Here is a 17,864-nt window from a genome sequence, read left to right on the forward strand (position 1 = left end):
CTTGCAGGTGACCGCTGGCACGCCTCTGTGGTCACGGGTTAGTGAAATTGTCCGGCCGTTTACGGGAGGGAGTCTGACAGCAGAGTGTGAGGCCCCCGCACGCTGCGTGCGTCCGGTGTCTTCTGTCCGCAGTCGGGCGGGGCCCCGTGGTGCCGACCGGCCCCAGCTTAGTGGTCCGCTTTCCTGCTGGCGGCCACGGGGGCTGTTTTCACGTGTCGGCCGACACGGATGAAGCTGCTCTGGACGCGCGTGCAGGTCTTTGTACAGACACGCGCCTTCCCTTCGGTGGGTCGCCCGGGTCGTATGACACACGTGCGTTCAACATCTTCAGAAACCGTCAGACCGTGTTCTGCAGCCACCACGCCACTTGTCTTTGTGCCAGCCGCGCGTGACAGCCCCAGAGCGAGCCCGTCATCGGCACTGGGTGCCGGCAGTGTCGGTCAGGGAGCCCTTGTGAGGGAGGGAGGCGGGGTCTCGCGGTTGCGGTCCGCGCTTCCTCATGACCTCATGACCTCATGACCTCCAGGTCTTCTCAGTGCCGACTGTTCAGACCTTTTGCCCGTTTTCTACGGAGTCTGTGTTCGTGTTGAGTCATAGGGGGCGATTAAGCATTCTGGATGCAAGCCCTTAGTCAGACACGTGTTTTAAGAGGGGTCCGCAAGCAGCTGCTTGGGGGGGGGAAGGGGGGGCCGTGGGCTCGCAGGAGGCCCGCTGCTCGGGTCATCGTCTGTTTCCCATGTTTCATTTCGGATAGCCTCCGTGGTCGCAGCTTCAAGTTCATGCATCTTTGCTTCTTTGCTCTGGCCGTGTTCGGTTGGCCGTTAATCCTACCCAGAGTACTTGTCATCACCCGTGCTATCCTTTCTGTGTCCAGAAATTCAATTGGGATCTTAAAAGAAACCTTCCCTGTCTCTCCGTGACGTGCTCAGTGTTTCCTCCAGCTTCTGCAGCAGGCGGGACTCCGTTGTGACAACCTTCTAACGTTTTCTCATTCTGTCATCTGGCCATTTCGGGGTCTTTTTCCATCAGTTATTTGACTCTTAACAATGACTTGCATTTTCCTCCTTCCTTGAAGGCTTCCAACTAGACACAAGACGACATGTGCTCTGCCTTTTTTGGTGCTGCATGTCTTTGTATGTTTCTAGCTATTCTTGAGCTGTGTTTCTTGGACTCTGTTGGGAAGTGATTGAACCTTTTTAGCTCTTGTGTATGTTCTTTGTTTGCTGGGATTCTGGCAGGGTCTCACGTGGAGCTGGTTCTCCTCCCGCTGATGCTGAAGTCCTCGAGTATCGCATCTGATGCCATGAGTCGTTTCTCCACTCTGGCCAGGGTGCCCCTTTTCCCTGCATGAGCCCCAAGGATGGTCCCTGTAACCTTCCCAGGTGGCTCGCCCCACCCTCGGTAGTTAGTTCCCTCGCACCACCCATCCCGGCCGGTGGGGCCCTCGGCAGATCTGTGCAGCGCTGTCCTTGTGGGTCCCCTGCCCCCAGCCCCCCGGCGGAGACGCCTCAACCCAGGGTCTGCTGGGCCCCTCCCTGCATGCAGACTTACCTTGTCTGCTCCCATCCCGGGGTCACTGTGCCGTGCTGTCTGGTGTCCAGGATCTTGAAAGCTGTCACATATTTTATCCAGTGTCCTGTTGTTTGAAGCAGCAGGTAAAGTCCGGTCCCCGTTACCCCACCTTGACCAGAGTGGACGCCCCAACTGGAAGTTTTGTTTTGAGGACGTTCCGGGTTAGAGGTCGTGCTCAGACTGGCCGCCCATGGTTGCTCTGTAACGCCGTCTCCCTCCTTACGTGCCTGTGAAGTTCAGTCTGTGCACACGTAGCAAAACTTAGTGAGGTTTGAAATCACTTTTATCTCCCCAGACTTGCTTTCTTCAGCGTATGAAAGCGGCGGGCCGTTTGATGGCAGAGAAAGGCAGCCCTTGGCCTTATGTTTTCGTCTGCTCCTTCCGTGGCAAGCCCGGTGCAGTGTGTTTAGGGGTGCGTGCCAGCTGCTCCTGACTGGTCCTGCTGAGTTTGCAGCCACATCCCGGCCAGCCACCCCGTGACCACTGGGCCAGGCAGGGCAGCCGGGGTCCCACCCTGCCCCCCGGCACAGGACCACCCACAGAGCCCCTGAGCAAGTCGGGAACGGTGGGTTTCCAGAAGCTCCTGGCTGCACACGAGAAGAGCAAGACTTGAGCTGCCACCCGTGCAGGTTAGAGGGACAGCTTGGGAGGAGTGCACATCCCCACCCAGGCCGAGCGGAGGTGGGCCTGGGTGTGAGGAAATGGGCCGTGGTCTCGGCAGCTGAGCGCCGGCTCCCTCCTTGCCTGGCGGCTCTGGAGGAGGCACACCAGTCACCACTAGCTGCGCTAACTCAGACTTTGCTTTCCAAGTACGCATGCGCCCCGCACGGTTCTCGCTTCCGTTTGTTGTGAAAGCTGATGGTGCCCCTGGCTGAGTGTGGACCGTGCCCGAAGAGCCCGGTGAACGCCCTCACCCCTGCCACGCGCCTGTGTGCCCCCGGTCCGCCCTGCTCCCCACCTGACGAAGTGGGCTGCTGCCGTCGGTTTTTCCGGGGACGTCGCCGTGGACCGGACTTCTCAGAGTGCCAGTTTACACGCACGTGGGCCATGCATAACGCCAGTGTGTGTCGTGTTATAGCGCCCTGCTGCCCGGGGCTTGACCAGGCATGACCACGCCTGCGCCATGCTGGCCGTTCCGAGGGAGCCTCGGCGCACTGACAGAGGGGAGCTGCCACCAGGTGTTCACGGGGAGGCCCGTCTCTTGGCGGGGGGCCAGATTCATGGCCGGATCTTGTAGGAGTGTGTTGTTAAGGGTGAGGTTTCAGCAGGCACGCGAGTCCGGAGCTCCGTTTCCGAACTTACATCCAGTGTGACCCTAATCTTGCCGTTCCCTTTTCTTCACCCCATTGCCCAAGCTGTTCTGAAACAAATTCCGGACGTCGTGACATTCGGTCTGTAAATGTCTTCGTGTGCGCACGAAGGGTAGGGCCGCTTTTCCTTGCACAGAAGACATGTCGCTACCATGTCAGAGCAGCGATCCGTAGTAACGTCAAACATCCGGTCTGTGTTCGTGTTTCCTCCAGTTTCTTACAACTGTTTTTTTAGTGTTTGCATTCAAAGAAAGTCCATGCATCGTGGTTGGTTGACAGGTTTTATAACTTTCTCTTTTTTAACTTTATATCTCGAAATAAAAACTCACAAAAAATTGCAAAAACATCACAGAGAATCCAGTGTCCCCTTCAGCCAGCCCCGAGTGGTGACACTGCACACCACTGGGGTGTAAGGGGGTGACGTTGGCACAGTGCCGTTCACCAGGCCACAGACTTTATTCAGCGAGTCCTCGGTCCACAGGTGCTGCTCCTTCTTCTTCCCCCTGCGGTCACACTGATGAAACCAGGCAGCTTCTCCTGTGGTGTCACCCAGCCGTCCTTGTGGTCCAGCCTAGCGTGTTCCTCTGTGTGTCCCGTAAGCTGTCGGCTCTCCTGAGACACTAGTTGGGTCGTGTTCTTCTTATGTGGGGGCAAGACTCGCTGTCAGTGGTGGTCGGCTTCCAGTAGGAGGCTTGCACTCTGGCTGTTGTGACTGGTGTGTGGCCCTCGTGACCACCGGCCGCCCAGAATCGCTGCTTTGTTAGGCGTTGCACAAAGGCTGTATCTCTGCATCCTTCCTGGTCGGTTAGATGGAATACTTCTGTAAAGAAAACCTTCTCCTCTTCTAACTAACTGGGCAGCTGGAGAAGCAGGATAAATACCCAATCCTTCCTTTTATTGGCTGTCTTTCAACATGCAGATTTGTGTTTTTGCCATTTCCGAAGGTAAACAACCAGGTGTTTTTGGTAAAAAAGTATCGTTAGATGAAGGTTTAAACACTTTTGCATTTCAGACCATTGGGTTGTCGTCCTGTACGCTTAAATTGCCCCATCCTCGGCCAGGGAATCTCTTCAGGCTCGTCCACAGTCACAGTGACAGTGACCCTACCAACCTCAGCTGCAGCCCTTTGCCATGACAGAAAGGTACAGCCCTGGAGTCCGTGTGCAGGAGCCCACCTGGCCACTGCAGGGGCACGCACGTGCAGAGGCCACAGTCTGGACATCAGGTGTGCTTTCCGCTTCTGAGCCAGTTACGTTTTCTTGGCCTTTTCAGTGGACAGAGGCAGAAAAGGTGTGAGTGTGGAGCACACGAGTTCTTACGGCTACTTCAGGTCCAGGTTCGGGGCCTCACCTCCACCCGTGTCCCCACACCACGAGGCCCTTTCTCCGCCATCCCACACCCTTGTGCCCGTCCCATGCCAACCACACCAACAAGAGGAACACAGAAAACAGGGACCACACGTGTGCCGAGGAAGCGGAGGACGGACCCTCGGGCCCTGTCGGCATGAGCCGGTGCAGCTGCCGCGGAGGACAGCATGGCGGTTCCTCCAAATACTGCAGCTAGAACGAGCGTGTGACCCCTAGTTCCTCTTCCAGGTATTTACCCAAAGAACTGAGAGCAGGGACTCGAGTGGGTATTTGCACACCCACGTTCACAACAGCTGAAACACGGAAGTGACCCCGTGTCCACCAACGGGCGAGTGGGCGGACGTAGTCCGTCCGCTCCCTGGACTATCGCTCGGCCCTGATGAGGACGGATGTTCTGCCACCTGCCACCACGTGGATGGACCCGGGAAACGTGATGCTCACGTGTGATCCACTCACACGAGGTCCCTGGTGTCTCCAGATTCCCGGAGACAGAGAGTGGACGGTAGGCGCCGGGGCTGGGGGAGAGGCCGGGGGTCCGTGTTTCACAGGGACAGAGCTTCTGTTGGGGAAGATGGACAGTTCTGGAGATGGGGGGGTGGGGACGGCCACACAACTCTATGAACGTGCTTAGTGCCCCTGAGCTGCACGCTTAAGAGTCGGTGGAGATGGTACTTTTTAATGTGTATTTTGTCACAGTAAAAAAGAAGATTGTTTAGAAATATTGATGTTTTTCTAGCAGTTACTTTATAAAGCCTCCAGTCCTATCCTATCATCTTTTGGCTGTTGCCCTTTGGTCCCCTCACGTGAGAAGTGAGAAACGTCATATTAGCTAGAAGCTTCTGCCCACTCCGCTTCCTCCTATACCCCGTGATTTGGAGTGATGTCTGCTGTTCAGTTGTTGGCTCAGTGTTGGTTCTCAAGATAGAATACCCTTGGTGCTCACAGGGCCGCCCCACGGACGTCCTTGTTAGCACTTCTCTTGCGTCCCAGTCTCCCGGAGAGCATGTTCACACCCACGTGCTGGCTTCACAGCAGAGCGTCCAGGCTGGTTGGGCTGCGTAGGCCTGAGAACTGGCATTTCGGGCAGGCTCCCAGGTGATGCTGCTGATGCCGGTCTGGGAGCCGCTTGAGAAGCAGTGACGTTAAGTGCAGAGAGGCCTCGTGGGTGCCGTGGGGCGTGAGCTCGTTTGCAGCTTGTCTGGAGCCTTCACCCAGGTTCATCCACCTCCACACTGTTGACGTGTGTGGCTGGGTGATTCTCGGGGGGCAGAGGGGCGGCCCTGTTGGCTGTGGGGTGTGGAGCCGCAGCCCTGTCCTCTGCCCACATCTCCAGATATCGCCAGATGCTCCGCAGGGCAGTATCGCCCCTAGTTGAGAACTCACACTTGAAAGACTGGATGGATGGATATAAAGTCTCTGGCTCACGTTTTCTCGCCTTGTGCATCTTTGAGCACACCGTAGCTGTCTTCGCTCCGGCAGCCAGAACAGAACACCACAGGCGGGCGGCTCAGACCGCAGACCTTTAGTCTCACACTTCTGGAGTCTGACATCAAGGTCCCGGGTGATTTGGGTGTTGGGAGGCTGGGGGGAGATGTCTTTCTCTCCTTCTAAGGGCACTAATCCCATCGTGGAGCCCACCCTCACCATCTCATCTACCCCTGATCACCTCCCAGAGGCCGCATGTCCAGACATCATCCCATCAGCGGGTAGGGCCTCAGTGTAGGGATTTGGGGGCGACACCAACATTCCGTCTGTAACGTGGCCTTCTGACGTAAAGCGTTGTTGCTGGAGTCTGAAGCAAACACAGTTTCCCCTGCATGTAAGCTGGTCTTTCTGTGGAAGGAGCCTTTCCACGTTGTAAGTCTGGTGATGGGGCCATGACACCTTGGTGCGGGTGGCTCTGGTTCGACATGTGCCTCTTCACTATGTGGATCCAGGTCTTTGTTCTTTTAAGTTTACCCACTGCTTTCACTAAAATGCTTTTTCTGTCTTCCTTTGTAACAATTTTTAGTTTTTTAAAAAATTGGTGTCTAAATTATAGACAGTATCATGCACAGGTCTTAAGCGTACAGTTAAGTGAGTCTTGACAGATGTGAATACCCCTGTAGCTTACACCCTCAAACCCAGAAGGTTCCGTCCTGTACTTCCCAGCCACTTCTCACCATTTCCCTGCTACGTCCCCTCCCAAGACGCGACCGCTATCCTGATTTATTTGCATCAAAGATTAACTTCACCGTTTCTAAACTTCATATAAATGGAACTGTAGGGTACCTATGTTTTCTTCCTGGCATTTTTTCCCCAGTGTGATACCTGTGAGGTTTAGCATGTGGATGTGTTTGGTTGCTGAGTGGTATTCATTATGTGCATTTACCATAATCAATCTGTTCTCCTGTTGATGGACTTCGGGGTTGTTCCCGGTGTTTGGCTATTGCGAGCAATGCCGCTGTGAACATTCTGTGTGCCTTTATGTAGATAGATGTGTGTTTTGTTTCTCTTGGAGAAATACTTGGGCACGGACTTACCGGTTCATAGCATAGATGACACATTTCACTTTATGATGAACTGCCGACTGTTTTCTCGAGGAGCTGTGCTGTGTCCTGTTCTCACCAGCAGGGAATCAGAGTTGTGGTCGCTCTGCCTTCATGTCGACCCTTGGTGTTGTTCGTGTGTTTAATTTTAGCCAGCCTGGTGGGATCTCGTTGGGAATGGATCTAACGTGCCTTTCCCTACTGACCAGTGATGCTGAGCACTTTCTTTTGTGTTTGCTACTCAGACAGCTTCCTTTGTTAAGTGTGCTGGTCTTTTGCCCTTTTTAAGCCCTGGGTTGTCTTGTTACTGAGTTGTAGCACTGCTGTGTATGGTCCGGATAGCAGTCTTTTGCCAGATACATGTTTGCGAATGTTTTCTCCCAGTCTGAGGCTTGCCTGTTCTTAACGGTATTTTGAGTGGAAGGAGTGTGTTTGGCGGTGGGAGGTGGGGGGGTAATTAAATTTTGATGAAACGTGATCAACTTTTTCTTTTATCATTAATGCTTCATGTGTCCTGAGTCATTTTTGCCTGCTCTGAGTGTGGTACAGAACTCCTCCCGAGCTCTCTGTTAGCAGTGCGGTCACTCTGCTTTCGTACTTCAGTCTCCAGCTCGTGCTGAGTTGCCTGTTGTTCGTGGTGTGAGGTAGGGGTTGAGGATTTTTGTTTTTGTTTTTTAATAGGTGTTTACTCTTTGCAGCAGTGTTTATTGAAAAGACTTTCCTTTTCCGTAGAATTGCCTTCACATCTTTGTTAAAGTCCAATTGACCACGTTTATTCTTTTTTTAATATCTGTTTGTGTTGTTAGTAACACAGTTTCTTGAATACCATAGCTTTAAAGTAAGTCTTGAAATTAGTGAGTCCCCCAACTTGATTCCTTTTCTTGCAAGAATGATTTCATTATTGTAAGCCATTTTACATTTCCATACACGTTTCAGAATCACCCTGTCAATTTCTACAAACACATTCTGCTGGGATGGTAATAGGCTTGTGCTGAATCTGTGTTCAGGTGGGAAAATTGACATCCTAACAGCATCGAGGCTTCTAATCTAGGTTGAGGATAGATGTTCTCGTTTGTTTATGTGTTTAATTTTTCTCAGCAACGCTTTGTGCTTGGTAGCAAGAGGCTCTGTACACTTTAGTTAAATCTATTTCTAAATTTTACAGATTCTGTTGTAAATAACAGTTTTCTAACTTGCATTTTCCATTTGTGTGGTCTTAGTATATCGGAATAAAGTGAATTTTTTTTTCAACATTTATTTATTTTTGGGACAGAGAGAGAGACAGAGCATGAACGGGGGAGGGGCAGAGAGAGAGGGAGACACAGAATCGGAAACAGGCTCCAGGCTCTGAGCGGTCAGCCCAGAGCCCGACGCGGGGCTTGAACTCACGGACCGCGAGATCGTGACCTGGCTGAAGTCGGACGCTTGACCGACTGCGCCACCCAGGCGCCCCTAAAGTGAATTTTTATATATTGACCTTGTATCGTGTGATGTTGCTAAATTTATTTTTCAGCTGTAGCAGACTTTTTTTGCAGGTTCCTAGAACTTTGTGTATATACAACCGTCTTATTTCCCAAGCAAGATGTTCTTTTCCGTTCTAATATTTATACCTTTCATTTCTTGTTTGGCCTCGTTGCACCAGCTGAGACCATCCACGCAGTGCTGAGTAGCAGTACTGAGTGAACATCACTGCCTGGGTCTCAATCTTACCCGCAAGGTGTTTAGACTTTTTCAGCTGGATGTTTGATCTTCATATTTAGATATTTCTGTAGGCGCCCTTTTCCAGTTGAAAACATCCCCTTCTAGTCCTGGTTTGCTGAGGGTTTATGTGAACATTTTGCCGTGTACTGTTTCTACCTGTACATGAGAATGATCATGTAATTGAGATGATCACTTTTTCCCCCTTTAATCTGTTAATGTGGTGAATTACATCGATTTTCAGATGTCGGCTAAGCTTAGATGATGAACCTCTCTCGGTTCGCTCTGTTACTCCTTTTGCATATCGCTGGGTTCATTTTGCTAATATTTTCTTAGGGAGTTTTGCATCTGTGTTCAAGGAGGATATTGCTCTGTAATTTTTCTCGTGATGTTTGCATTTTGGCCTCGCTGAATTAGCTGGGAGGTGTTTCCTCGGCTATTTTCTGAGAAAGTGTGTGTAAGAATGGTGTTATTTCTTCTGTGGATTTAGTTGAATTCACTTCTGGCCATCTGCTTTTGGCATTTCCTTGTAGAAAGGTTTTTTGAATTTTTTAATCAAATTTTTAATCATAAATTCGAATCTTATATTTGTTCTTCTGTCAGTTTGGGTAACTTGTGTTTGTAAAGAACTTGCCTGTTTCATTTCTGTTGGCACACAATTGTTCACTGCGGTCCCTGGTCCTCACAGTGTCTGGGATCTTTAACAACACCTATTTCACCTCTAACATTGGCAGTTTGCACCCTCACGCCCTCCCTCACGCTCTCTCCCCTTTTTGGATCAGTCTGGCTGAGGAATTGATCCATTTTCTTAAGCTTCTGAAAGTTACCTTTGTGGGGTTTTTTTTCCTTGTTTTCTGTTTCATAGACTTCTATTATTATGTCCTTCTTTCTACTTGCTTTGGGTTTAATATGTACCTCTTTACATATTATAACTTATTAAAACTTATAAGTGTTCCCTAAGCCTGGCTTTTTACCTGTATTCTACAAACTTTAATAAGTTATATTTTTATTGTAATCTTTTCTTTTTCACTGTTTAATTTGTTGTTAAGTCTATCCCATAAAAAAGTTTTTTTAAGATTTTTTATTTTATTTTAGTTTTGAGAGAGAGGGAGCATAAACATGAGTGGGGGAGGAGTGGAGAGAGCAGGAGAGAGAGAGAATCCCAGGCAGCTCCATTCTGCCAGCGCAGAGCCCAACGCAGGGCTTGATCTCACAACTGACCCTGAGATCACAACTTGAGCCGAAATCAAGAGGATGCTTAACTGAGCCACCCAGGCACCCCCCCCCCATAAAATTTCATTCTGGATGTTCTATTTTTTCAGTTCTAGAAATTTCTGTTTGTTCTTTTTTTCAATTTATAATATTAGAGTCCTAATATTTGTGCTCATTATGTCCATCCTTTCCTGTGAATCCTCGAATCATTGAATGTATGATGTATCTTTGTTGTGTCTGGGTCTGTTTCTGTTGACTGTTATTTTTCCTGGTTATGGGTTACATTTTTTACTTCCTCACCTGTCTCTGCGTGTATGTGTGTGTGTGTGTGTTGGACATTGTGGTGGCTAGTGTTATTAGAGCTGGGTTTTGTTGTTCTTCCTTAAAGAATGCTGTGCGTATTCCAGTGTGCGGTTCATGTGCTGTTGGTTCAACAGGAGCCTTTTGAGGCTTGGTGAAGCTTCGTTAGGGCAGGTCTAGAGAAACCTCCTTCTGAGGCTACTCTTACCTTGCTCCTGGCATGGCTTTGGGCGGAGGCCCCATGGAGCCTCACTGGAGCATCCTCCGTCTCTACTTGGGAGCAGGATGTCTGTTTTCTGCCCTTGCAGCCTTCCAGAACACCCCTTTGGCTCGCGGCTCCCCATAGCTGCTCTTTGCCAGGCCCCGCATGCCCTCAGCCGAGTGCTTGGCCAAAGGCTTACCTGGCTCTGTCCTTCTGTCTGGAGTCCCTTCTCTGGGCAGCCCAGCCCCTCTGGTACCCTACCCTGCACGTTCCAGCAGCCCAACAGCCCCACCTTCAAGCCGTGCCTCCGTCCAAGACTGCGGGGCCTGCGTGGGCTTAGCCTTTCCGCACCCCAGCCTCCAGCAGGTAACTGATGTCTGCTCACCCGTGGGTCCCCTGCTCTCAGGGGCACCGTCCTGAGCTGCCGGCTGCCAGCGTGGCATGTTGTCCAGCATCCGAACAGTTGCTTCGTGTATTTCACCCAGTTTGTGGCTGGTGGCCGTCGAGGAGGCCAGCCCAGCACCTGGCCAGCCCTGCTGCCATGGAAGCGAGAAGTGTCTTCACTCGTCTTTTGTTTAAAAAACTTTCCGCCCTGCACTTCCAGCCTTGTGGGCTTTGTGCTCCTTCTGGTTTACACTGTGTGTCAGAAGCTCTGATTTCTGGTTCTTATTCTGAGTTCTTTTGCCTCTCTCATCTTCCCTTTTTTTGAGTCACTTTGTTTCTGAGGTTGTCTAATTTGTTGGGTTACGGTTTTCAGCTGTTTTGTGCGTGTGTGTTTCTGGGGTGTTCTGGTTGTCATCAGGGGCTTCTTATTCTCTCTTATTTTCTTGTTTTCATTGGACTCAACCATGAAGCTTTTCCCATTTGCTTTTATTTATTTATTTATTTATTTATTTATTTATTTATTTATTTATTTATTTTGAGAGAGAGACCATGCGAGTCAGGCAGGGGCAGAGACAGGGAGAGAGAATCCCAAGCAGTCTCCATGCTGCCAGCGTAGAGCTGATGTGGCACTCGAACCCACGAACCGTGAGATCATGACCTGACCCGAAACCAAGAGCCAGATGCTCAACCAGCTGAGCCTCCCCCGTGCCCCGGAGCTTTCCTGCACCTTCAGCAGGGGTGCCGGGCTGTTCCCTTTGCTGCCTTCACAGCACGGAGCTCCTTCTGCTGTGGTTTTGACAGAGTGATTCATAACCTGTGGCTGCTCAGAGTTGTCTCACTGTTGCAGGGGGAGCTTATAGACAAGCCAGAGGGGAGGCTGGAGTAATGCACGGGTGACAGACGAGAGTTGGAGGCATCGGGATGAACACGTATGTAGCATAATACGCACGCAGACGTGTGTAGGTGAGCACACGCACTTTGCTCTGTCAGCAGAGAGGACCTAGGATAGGAAAGGGCCACCCAAGAGCCAGATCTCGGGTTTTTGTTTTCTCCTTTCGAAGGGACCAAGGCTTCTTGGAGAAATGACCAGTTCTAACACAGGGCAGGGAATAGAGAAAGATGAGCTGGTTTCAGCTGCCCAGCCTGCTGGGGCCCCGACCGAGCAGGTGGTGTCATCCCTTCGCGGGGGCTCCACACCTCACCTGCCCGGGGCTGCGTGGCCATCCTGTCGGCATCCCTACCCTGGACAGACAGCAAATGAGTGTGGTGCCTGAGGTCATGCTGACTCCCAGGGTGGCAGTGGGGACGCCATCCTGCCAGGGCAGGAGAGGCTTTTTTTGCCCTGCCTCACAGGTGACTGGAGCTCTGCTGGCGGTGTCCTCAGCTGTGCCCGGGCAGAGGTTGCCTTTCGTTGTCACTGAGCTGTCCTCTTGGTGGTTTTGGAGTTGCCACTGGGTTGAACTTGGACAGATGAGAAGGTCGGCAGGGCCCTTTGTGGGATGTGGCCTTGGTGGGCGGAGGGCAGAGCTGAGCCTGGGCATATGGGTGCAGGAGCCTGTCAGACCTGTGGCTGTGCTCCATGCTGGCTGGGGCTTGTCAGCGGGCACGGGGAAGGGCTGTCACTGTCACTGTGGTTGGAACTGAAACCAGGGTTGAGCAGATGTTTGATTTGTCAGTACTTTGTGGCCTCCTGCGTATACAACAGCTACAGAGAAGTTCTTGGGCACACAGCTTCTTTCACCCTCCTAGGAAGGTGTTCTGGATGTTTCTATCCAGGTCTGCCCTCCAGGAGCAGCCTCTGCCCAGTGCGAGCTCGGTGCCTGCCCCGGATGCCCTGGAAGCCAGCCAGCTTTATCTTTCCAAGGCTGTATGAGTGTCGGTGCGCCACAGGCTTGTGCCCATGCTCTGCAGGTGTGCGGTCAGCCTGTCCCCCCACCCCCACCCCTGCCCCAAGCCATGCCTCCACCGGTTTCTTGTCTCAGCTGGGCTGGGGTCAGGCAGGGGCTGTGTGTTGGCCCCAGGAGCACATGGGGCAGACCTTCTGCCTACTCTCTGTCTGAAGGGCCATGTGGTGCCACCCTGGGGCCTCGCTGCTGGGTCCTCCCAAGGGCTGTGCCCCTCCCCGCAGCAGTGGCCTTGCCCCACACAGCGCCCGCAAGGCGCCACTTTGAAAAGGCCACCGAGACACTCCCTCACTTAACCAGACTTGGCCAGCCTTCGCCTGTAAAAGGAGCAGCTGTTCCTTTCTACCAGGCCAGAGTCCTCCTTTCTCTCCCTGCGTGTCCTCATTGGCTGGTCTCCGGGAGGGAGGGAGGGAAGGAGGGAGGGGGGGGAGGGAGGGGAGAGCAAGGAGGGCGCGGCTGTCCCGTGCTGTGCCGCGGCTCCTGCTTTCCCTCCCCGTGTCTGCACTGCCCCATCATGCTTGGAGACCACAGCAGTCTCCCCGCAGACCGAGCTCTGCTCAGCCAGCCCCCCAAAACTGGACTCAGCTGCAAAATGGTGCTTCAGGCAGTCGGCAAAGTGCTCAGGTGAACGGGACGGGCCAGTGGGGGTGGTCTGACCGTCCCCAGTCCATATCCCAGGGTTCAGCCTGCAGAGCAGTGGCAGTAATCGTCCGCTAAAGTGCCGGTGGCAGGCAGCCGCTGGCAGGGCATGGGGCGGCCAGCTGGATCTGGTCGGGAACTTTGTTTGGAGTCCAGTCTTCCCTAAATGCCTGCACTTCCTGCTGCTGGTGGGAGGCAGCTCGCTCACTTGACAGAGTGGCCCCGGAGGATCTGGATGAGGACAGGGGGCCCACCAGTGACCCACCTCCCTCTCGGTGGTTAACCACATTTGTGACCATGGAAGTCCTGCCTTGCCCCCTCCCGAGCCTGCCGGACAGGTGCTTCACCCCCGGTAGGGTGTCCTGCCTGTTGGCCGTAGGCAGGATGACCGGAGCCTGTCCATGAGTGGCCTTGTCCAGAGACCTGACGTGGGCCACGGCTCTCCGCTGTGTGTGTGGGGGAGGTGTTGCTAGAAAAGCCATTTTTGCGAGCTGTTTAAATTTATTTTTCTGACCTGCAGAAGGGTTTAGAGAAAGCCAGTGCGGTGCATGTCTGCGTCAGAGTAGGTCTGTTTCGGGCATTGGGTAGAGCAGGTGCGGCCTGCCGTGTAAGAGAGCCTGGGGCCGGGAGCGGGCCGGAGCGGCCAGGAGGGCCAGTGAGCAGCAGTGGCCTTCCTGACCCCCAGAGATGGGCTGTTCTGTGCTCTCAGGGGTTAGGAGCACAGCCAGAGTCCGTGCCCAGAACATGTCACAGTCGAGACTCAAATCTAGTTTTCTTCAGTGTAATCATCTTACCTTTGCGTGAGACTTCAGTGGGTCATAACTTTTAAAACTCAAAGCGAGTGCCTCTTGCTTTTCTGTTCTGTCTTTAGCTGTAACTAAACTAAGCAGGCCTCTTGGGTGAGGGTGTGACTGCTGGTGGTCATCGCGGAGTGACCGATCCGACCTTCCGTGGGCACCTCTGCTTTCCACCCCCCTCTTCCACAGCGGGTCACGAGCGTGCCGCACAGGGAGGACCCCGGCGAGTTACAAGTAGAAACCAGAGATCCAGCCCGTTAGCTGCCCAAAGCTGTCCTGTCCCATTAAGGTGTGAGATTTGGAAACGTGGCCAGGTTGTGGGTGCTCTCCTCCAGAAGTTTGGCTCAGATCCGGAGCAGCGCCCGTCCCTGGCCTTGTGCAGGGACCACGCGGGTGCCCACGTGCGTGCCATGGTGAGGGCCGAATGCTGAGGTGGGCTCCACAGAAGACAAGAGGCAAGACCGACTCTGCTGAGTCTCTGCGTGCACTTGTGGCAGACTGGAGGCCGAGCCATTCTCACGGCGGGGGGAGGTGGGTCTGGGAGGACCTCACAGTAGAGGTGACGACTCAGCCAGATTAGAGGAAGAGCACTCACTTCACAGAGTAGCAAGAGTTAACGTTGAACTCTGAGCAGTGGCCACACCGTGGCTCAGACAGCACTCAGGGGCACCTGGCGCACGTGGACGCTGGGTCCGGGGTGTCTGCGTGCTTTTCTCAGTCTGCCGTGGCTTTTCCCCTCTCAGTGGGTCTCTTGTTCTGTAGGGGATACGAAGGCTCGTGAAAGCTTGCACTGTTCGGGGGTACGGACCGCCGGGCAGTTAAACCGAGGAGGGAGACGCCCTGCGGGTCCCTCTCGGCAGCCTCAGGCTGGCCGTGGCCTGTGGGGACGCGGGGGTCCCATCCCAAGCTGGGTCTTCCCAGCTTTTGGTTTCCAAGGCTCGGTGACAGGAAGGGGGTTACAGGGGCCCCAGGGCCAGTGAAGACCAGCAAGGACGTGATTCAGGAGGGGCGTCTCCACACGTCACGGTGGTTTTCGGGCCCCACGCCAGGCCCGCCACGTCATAGTCTTGAGGGTAGGCAGTGCTGCTGAGCCCCAGTACTTTCACTGTCCCGGGGTTGAGAGGCTTGTGGGAGGAAGGTCCCCTGTGTGTCTGGCCCTGGTCGCGGGCCCGCGTGTGCCCTGGCCATGTGGGGTGACAGGGCTGTCAGTGACGTCCCTGCCGAGTCTGCGCCCTTACCGCCGTCCCAGGAAGGAGGTCAGTGCGTTCCTGTGCCCTCGGCCCGGAGGCTGCCCTTGCTTCCCCCAGCATGCCACCCCAGGTGGCGGCATCTGTCAAGCCTGCGCCCGGGAGCTGAGCCTCTGAGCCCGTGTGCCTCCCTCCTGCATGAGGCTGCCGTGGGGGGCGGCAGGCTGGGCCCAGGGCGGTCAGCACCCACTTGTGCTGCTCTCTCCGTGCGCCCCTGCTTTCCCAGCACCGTCAGCTGTGTCTGTGTCCGTGCAGCACTTCCTGGGGGCCTCTACATGCCGCAGGTCCACCGTTCACACACCCGCAGGTTCCTCGTGATCTTGCTCCCCCACCCCCAGACCTTTGGCCTGCATTCCGGGAGGCTGCCTCTAGACGGGGCTGCCTCGGTCATCGTGTCCCTCCTCCGGGGTCTCCATGCTTCCCCTGACTTCCCACAGGGGTCCCTTCCTACACCTGCCCTGCCTCCTCCCAGCCACATCCTTAGCCGTCTCAAGGTACCAGCGTCCAGTGAGCACTTCGGGGGCCAGACTGGGGCACAGTAGGCTGAGCAGGACTCTGAGGAAAGAAGGGGTCTCCCTCTGTCCTGCCCTTCTTCCCCTGGCTCTCTCCCCTTGCCAGGCGCTGCTCTGTGCCCGGGGACCACCAGCCCCTTGCCCCAGTATGGCTGAGGGCTTGAGGAGGCCTCCCGTGTTCAAACCTCACAGCTGCTTGTTGCTCCTTTCGGGTGTGGCCGGGCAGCCAGGGCATTACCGCGTCTGCCCGTGGGGGCCAGCCCTGTGCGTTGTTGAGCTGACTGCTGGGCGCATTGGCATGGGACACCCAGTGTCCCCTCAAATCCAGCCCCAGGTGTTCTTGGGCAGCCGGGGCTTCCTCACGGTGTGTCTGTGTCCCTAGGGCAGACTCCTCTCCTGTGGCTGACAGATGCCTCCCAGCCTGTTGGGCAGGCATCACCACATGGATGGATTACATGTCATTGCCAGGCTACACAGAACAACCTCGGGAGCCTTCCTGGTGGCACCAGTGGTGTGACATTGGAAAGGAAGTGTGTTAGGCCAAGCATGTGGGCAGAGGGACATGTGTGGGGTATGGGGACTCCTGCAGAGGTGGGACAGGTCATCCCAGGACACTCCACAGGTGCCAGGAGTAGTGGAGGGTGCACGGTGAGGCTGGCGGGCAGGCAGCCACTGGGGTGAGGAGACACCGGGAAGACGTGCTCCATAGGGCCTCGCCCCTCCCAAATGGATGACCAGCCTCGGAGTGCAGCCGCTGGACCCGGAGCAACGTGCAGGGTTCCGTCGGGGGCTCTCTGCCTGTGCCTGTGGCCATACTCTTCCCGAGGTCCCGGCAGGCCCTGTGGCGAGCCGAAGCCTGTGTCCGCCTTCTGGTCCCTTCAGTGCAGCTCCGTGCCAGGGCCTCAGACTTTCACTGTAGTTGTGGGCGTCCCAGCGAGCAGTAGGGGGGAGAGCCAGAGAGGAGGAACCCAGCCGCGTGGTCCCTGGGCAGACCCCTGGGCCTTGGCCAGACAGAGCCGGCTCCAGAGCCCAGTGTCCGTGGGGTGGGGAGCACAGGGTCTCGTTTTCTCCACCGATGTGGCCATAGGGACAGAGGACAGGTACCAGCACGGTGTCGCACGGAGCAGCCTGTTCTACCTCGAAGGCCACGAGGTGTTTTCTGAAATCTTGCGCCTGCTGCTGTTGGCGGCAGAGGAGTGGGGCTGGGTCAGGGCCACTTGTTGGCCAGAGGGGCCAAGTGTCTTGGCAGTGGACGGGACACAACTTGGGGCGGGAGGGACCTGTCGTGGCTGGGCTTGTGGGCCCCTCCTGCACAGGCCCTGCCGGCACGGAGGCCCTGCGGGTCCCCAGACGAGCCCCAGACACGCTTGTGCCTTCGTGCTGCGCCCTTTGGGTCAGAGCCCATTGTCTGCTGTCTGCTCGTGGCACTGAGGGGAAGAGGACTCGGTCCAGGGGTCCCAGGCCAGCCCTGGGTGGCGAGGACAGTGAAACCAGGGGGAACCGGCTTGGAGAGGTGGAGCTTGGCGGGCCTGCTCTGCATCTGCCTGTTTGTTGCAGGGGAGCAGGTTCAGACAGCAGCAGGTGAGAAGGGCGAGGAGGCCGAGGCCTTCTGACCACGCGGGTCACGGCCCACATCCTCCCGGGGCTGCCTGCCTGGCCCTCCGCGACTCGGCCCACGGGGGCTCCCAGGCCCCCCTAGAAATGGACTCGTCAGCATGAGGGCGCCACACCCTTCCTAAGGCAGTGTCCGCGAGCGGGCCTGTGTGTGACCCCAACGACTTCCTGCACCACACCGGTTCCTGCTGCTCCTCCCATGTCTGCTTCTGATGCATGGTCCTCAAGTCACTTGGTGACATGGCTCCTAAATGGCAGGGCAGGGAGGTGCTCAGACAACTGGCTCTTGCCCCGTCCCTACACGTGTGATCATAGGACCCTCTAGACCCGGGGATCGAGGCCCGGCATCTGTGGTCGTAGCCGGGTGAGTCAGCGTGAGGCGCGGGCAGGTGTGCGCGTAGAGCACAGGCGAGGGGTTGGGGTCAGATGGGGCGTAGACGCAGGGTGGAGAATGTGCCCAGCAGGTGGATGTTCGGTGGTGGGGGTGGGGGTGGCCGGAGCAGAGCCGCACGGGTTGAAGTGCCTCCCGTGGGCTGGGCCCTCGTGCCTGGCGCTCTGGGCACAGGAGATCTTCCAGG

The 17,864-nt window shown here is 55.2% G+C and overlaps 1 protein-coding gene across 3 annotated transcripts in view; it reads left to right on the forward strand.

Annotated features, from left to right (window-relative positions):
* MOB2 (MOB kinase activator 2) overlaps window positions 1–17,864 on the forward strand; it is a 73,932-nt gene that overhangs the window by 44,558 nt on the left and 11,510 nt on the right. Inside the window, exon 1 of one of the 3 annotated variants that reach the window (XM_043582051.1) lies at window positions 12,958–13,101. The exons of 1 other annotated variant lie outside the window; for it this stretch is intronic. In XM_043582051.1, the coding sequence (XP_043437986.1) occupies window positions 12,992–13,101 (110 nt within the window). In that variant the 5' untranslated portion in view covers window positions 12,958–12,991. Of the gene's footprint in view, window positions 1–12,957; window positions 13,102–17,537; window positions 17,651–17,864 lie in introns of those variants that run through there. One more of the 3 variants, XM_043582053.1, reaches the window with a different exon arrangement.

This window comes from Prionailurus bengalensis, chromosome D1 (assembly GCF_016509475.1).
Source record: "Prionailurus bengalensis isolate Pbe53 chromosome D1, Fcat_Pben_1.1_paternal_pri, whole genome shotgun sequence".
NCBI classification, from domain to species: domain Eukaryota; kingdom Metazoa; phylum Chordata; class Mammalia; order Carnivora; family Felidae; genus Prionailurus; species Prionailurus bengalensis.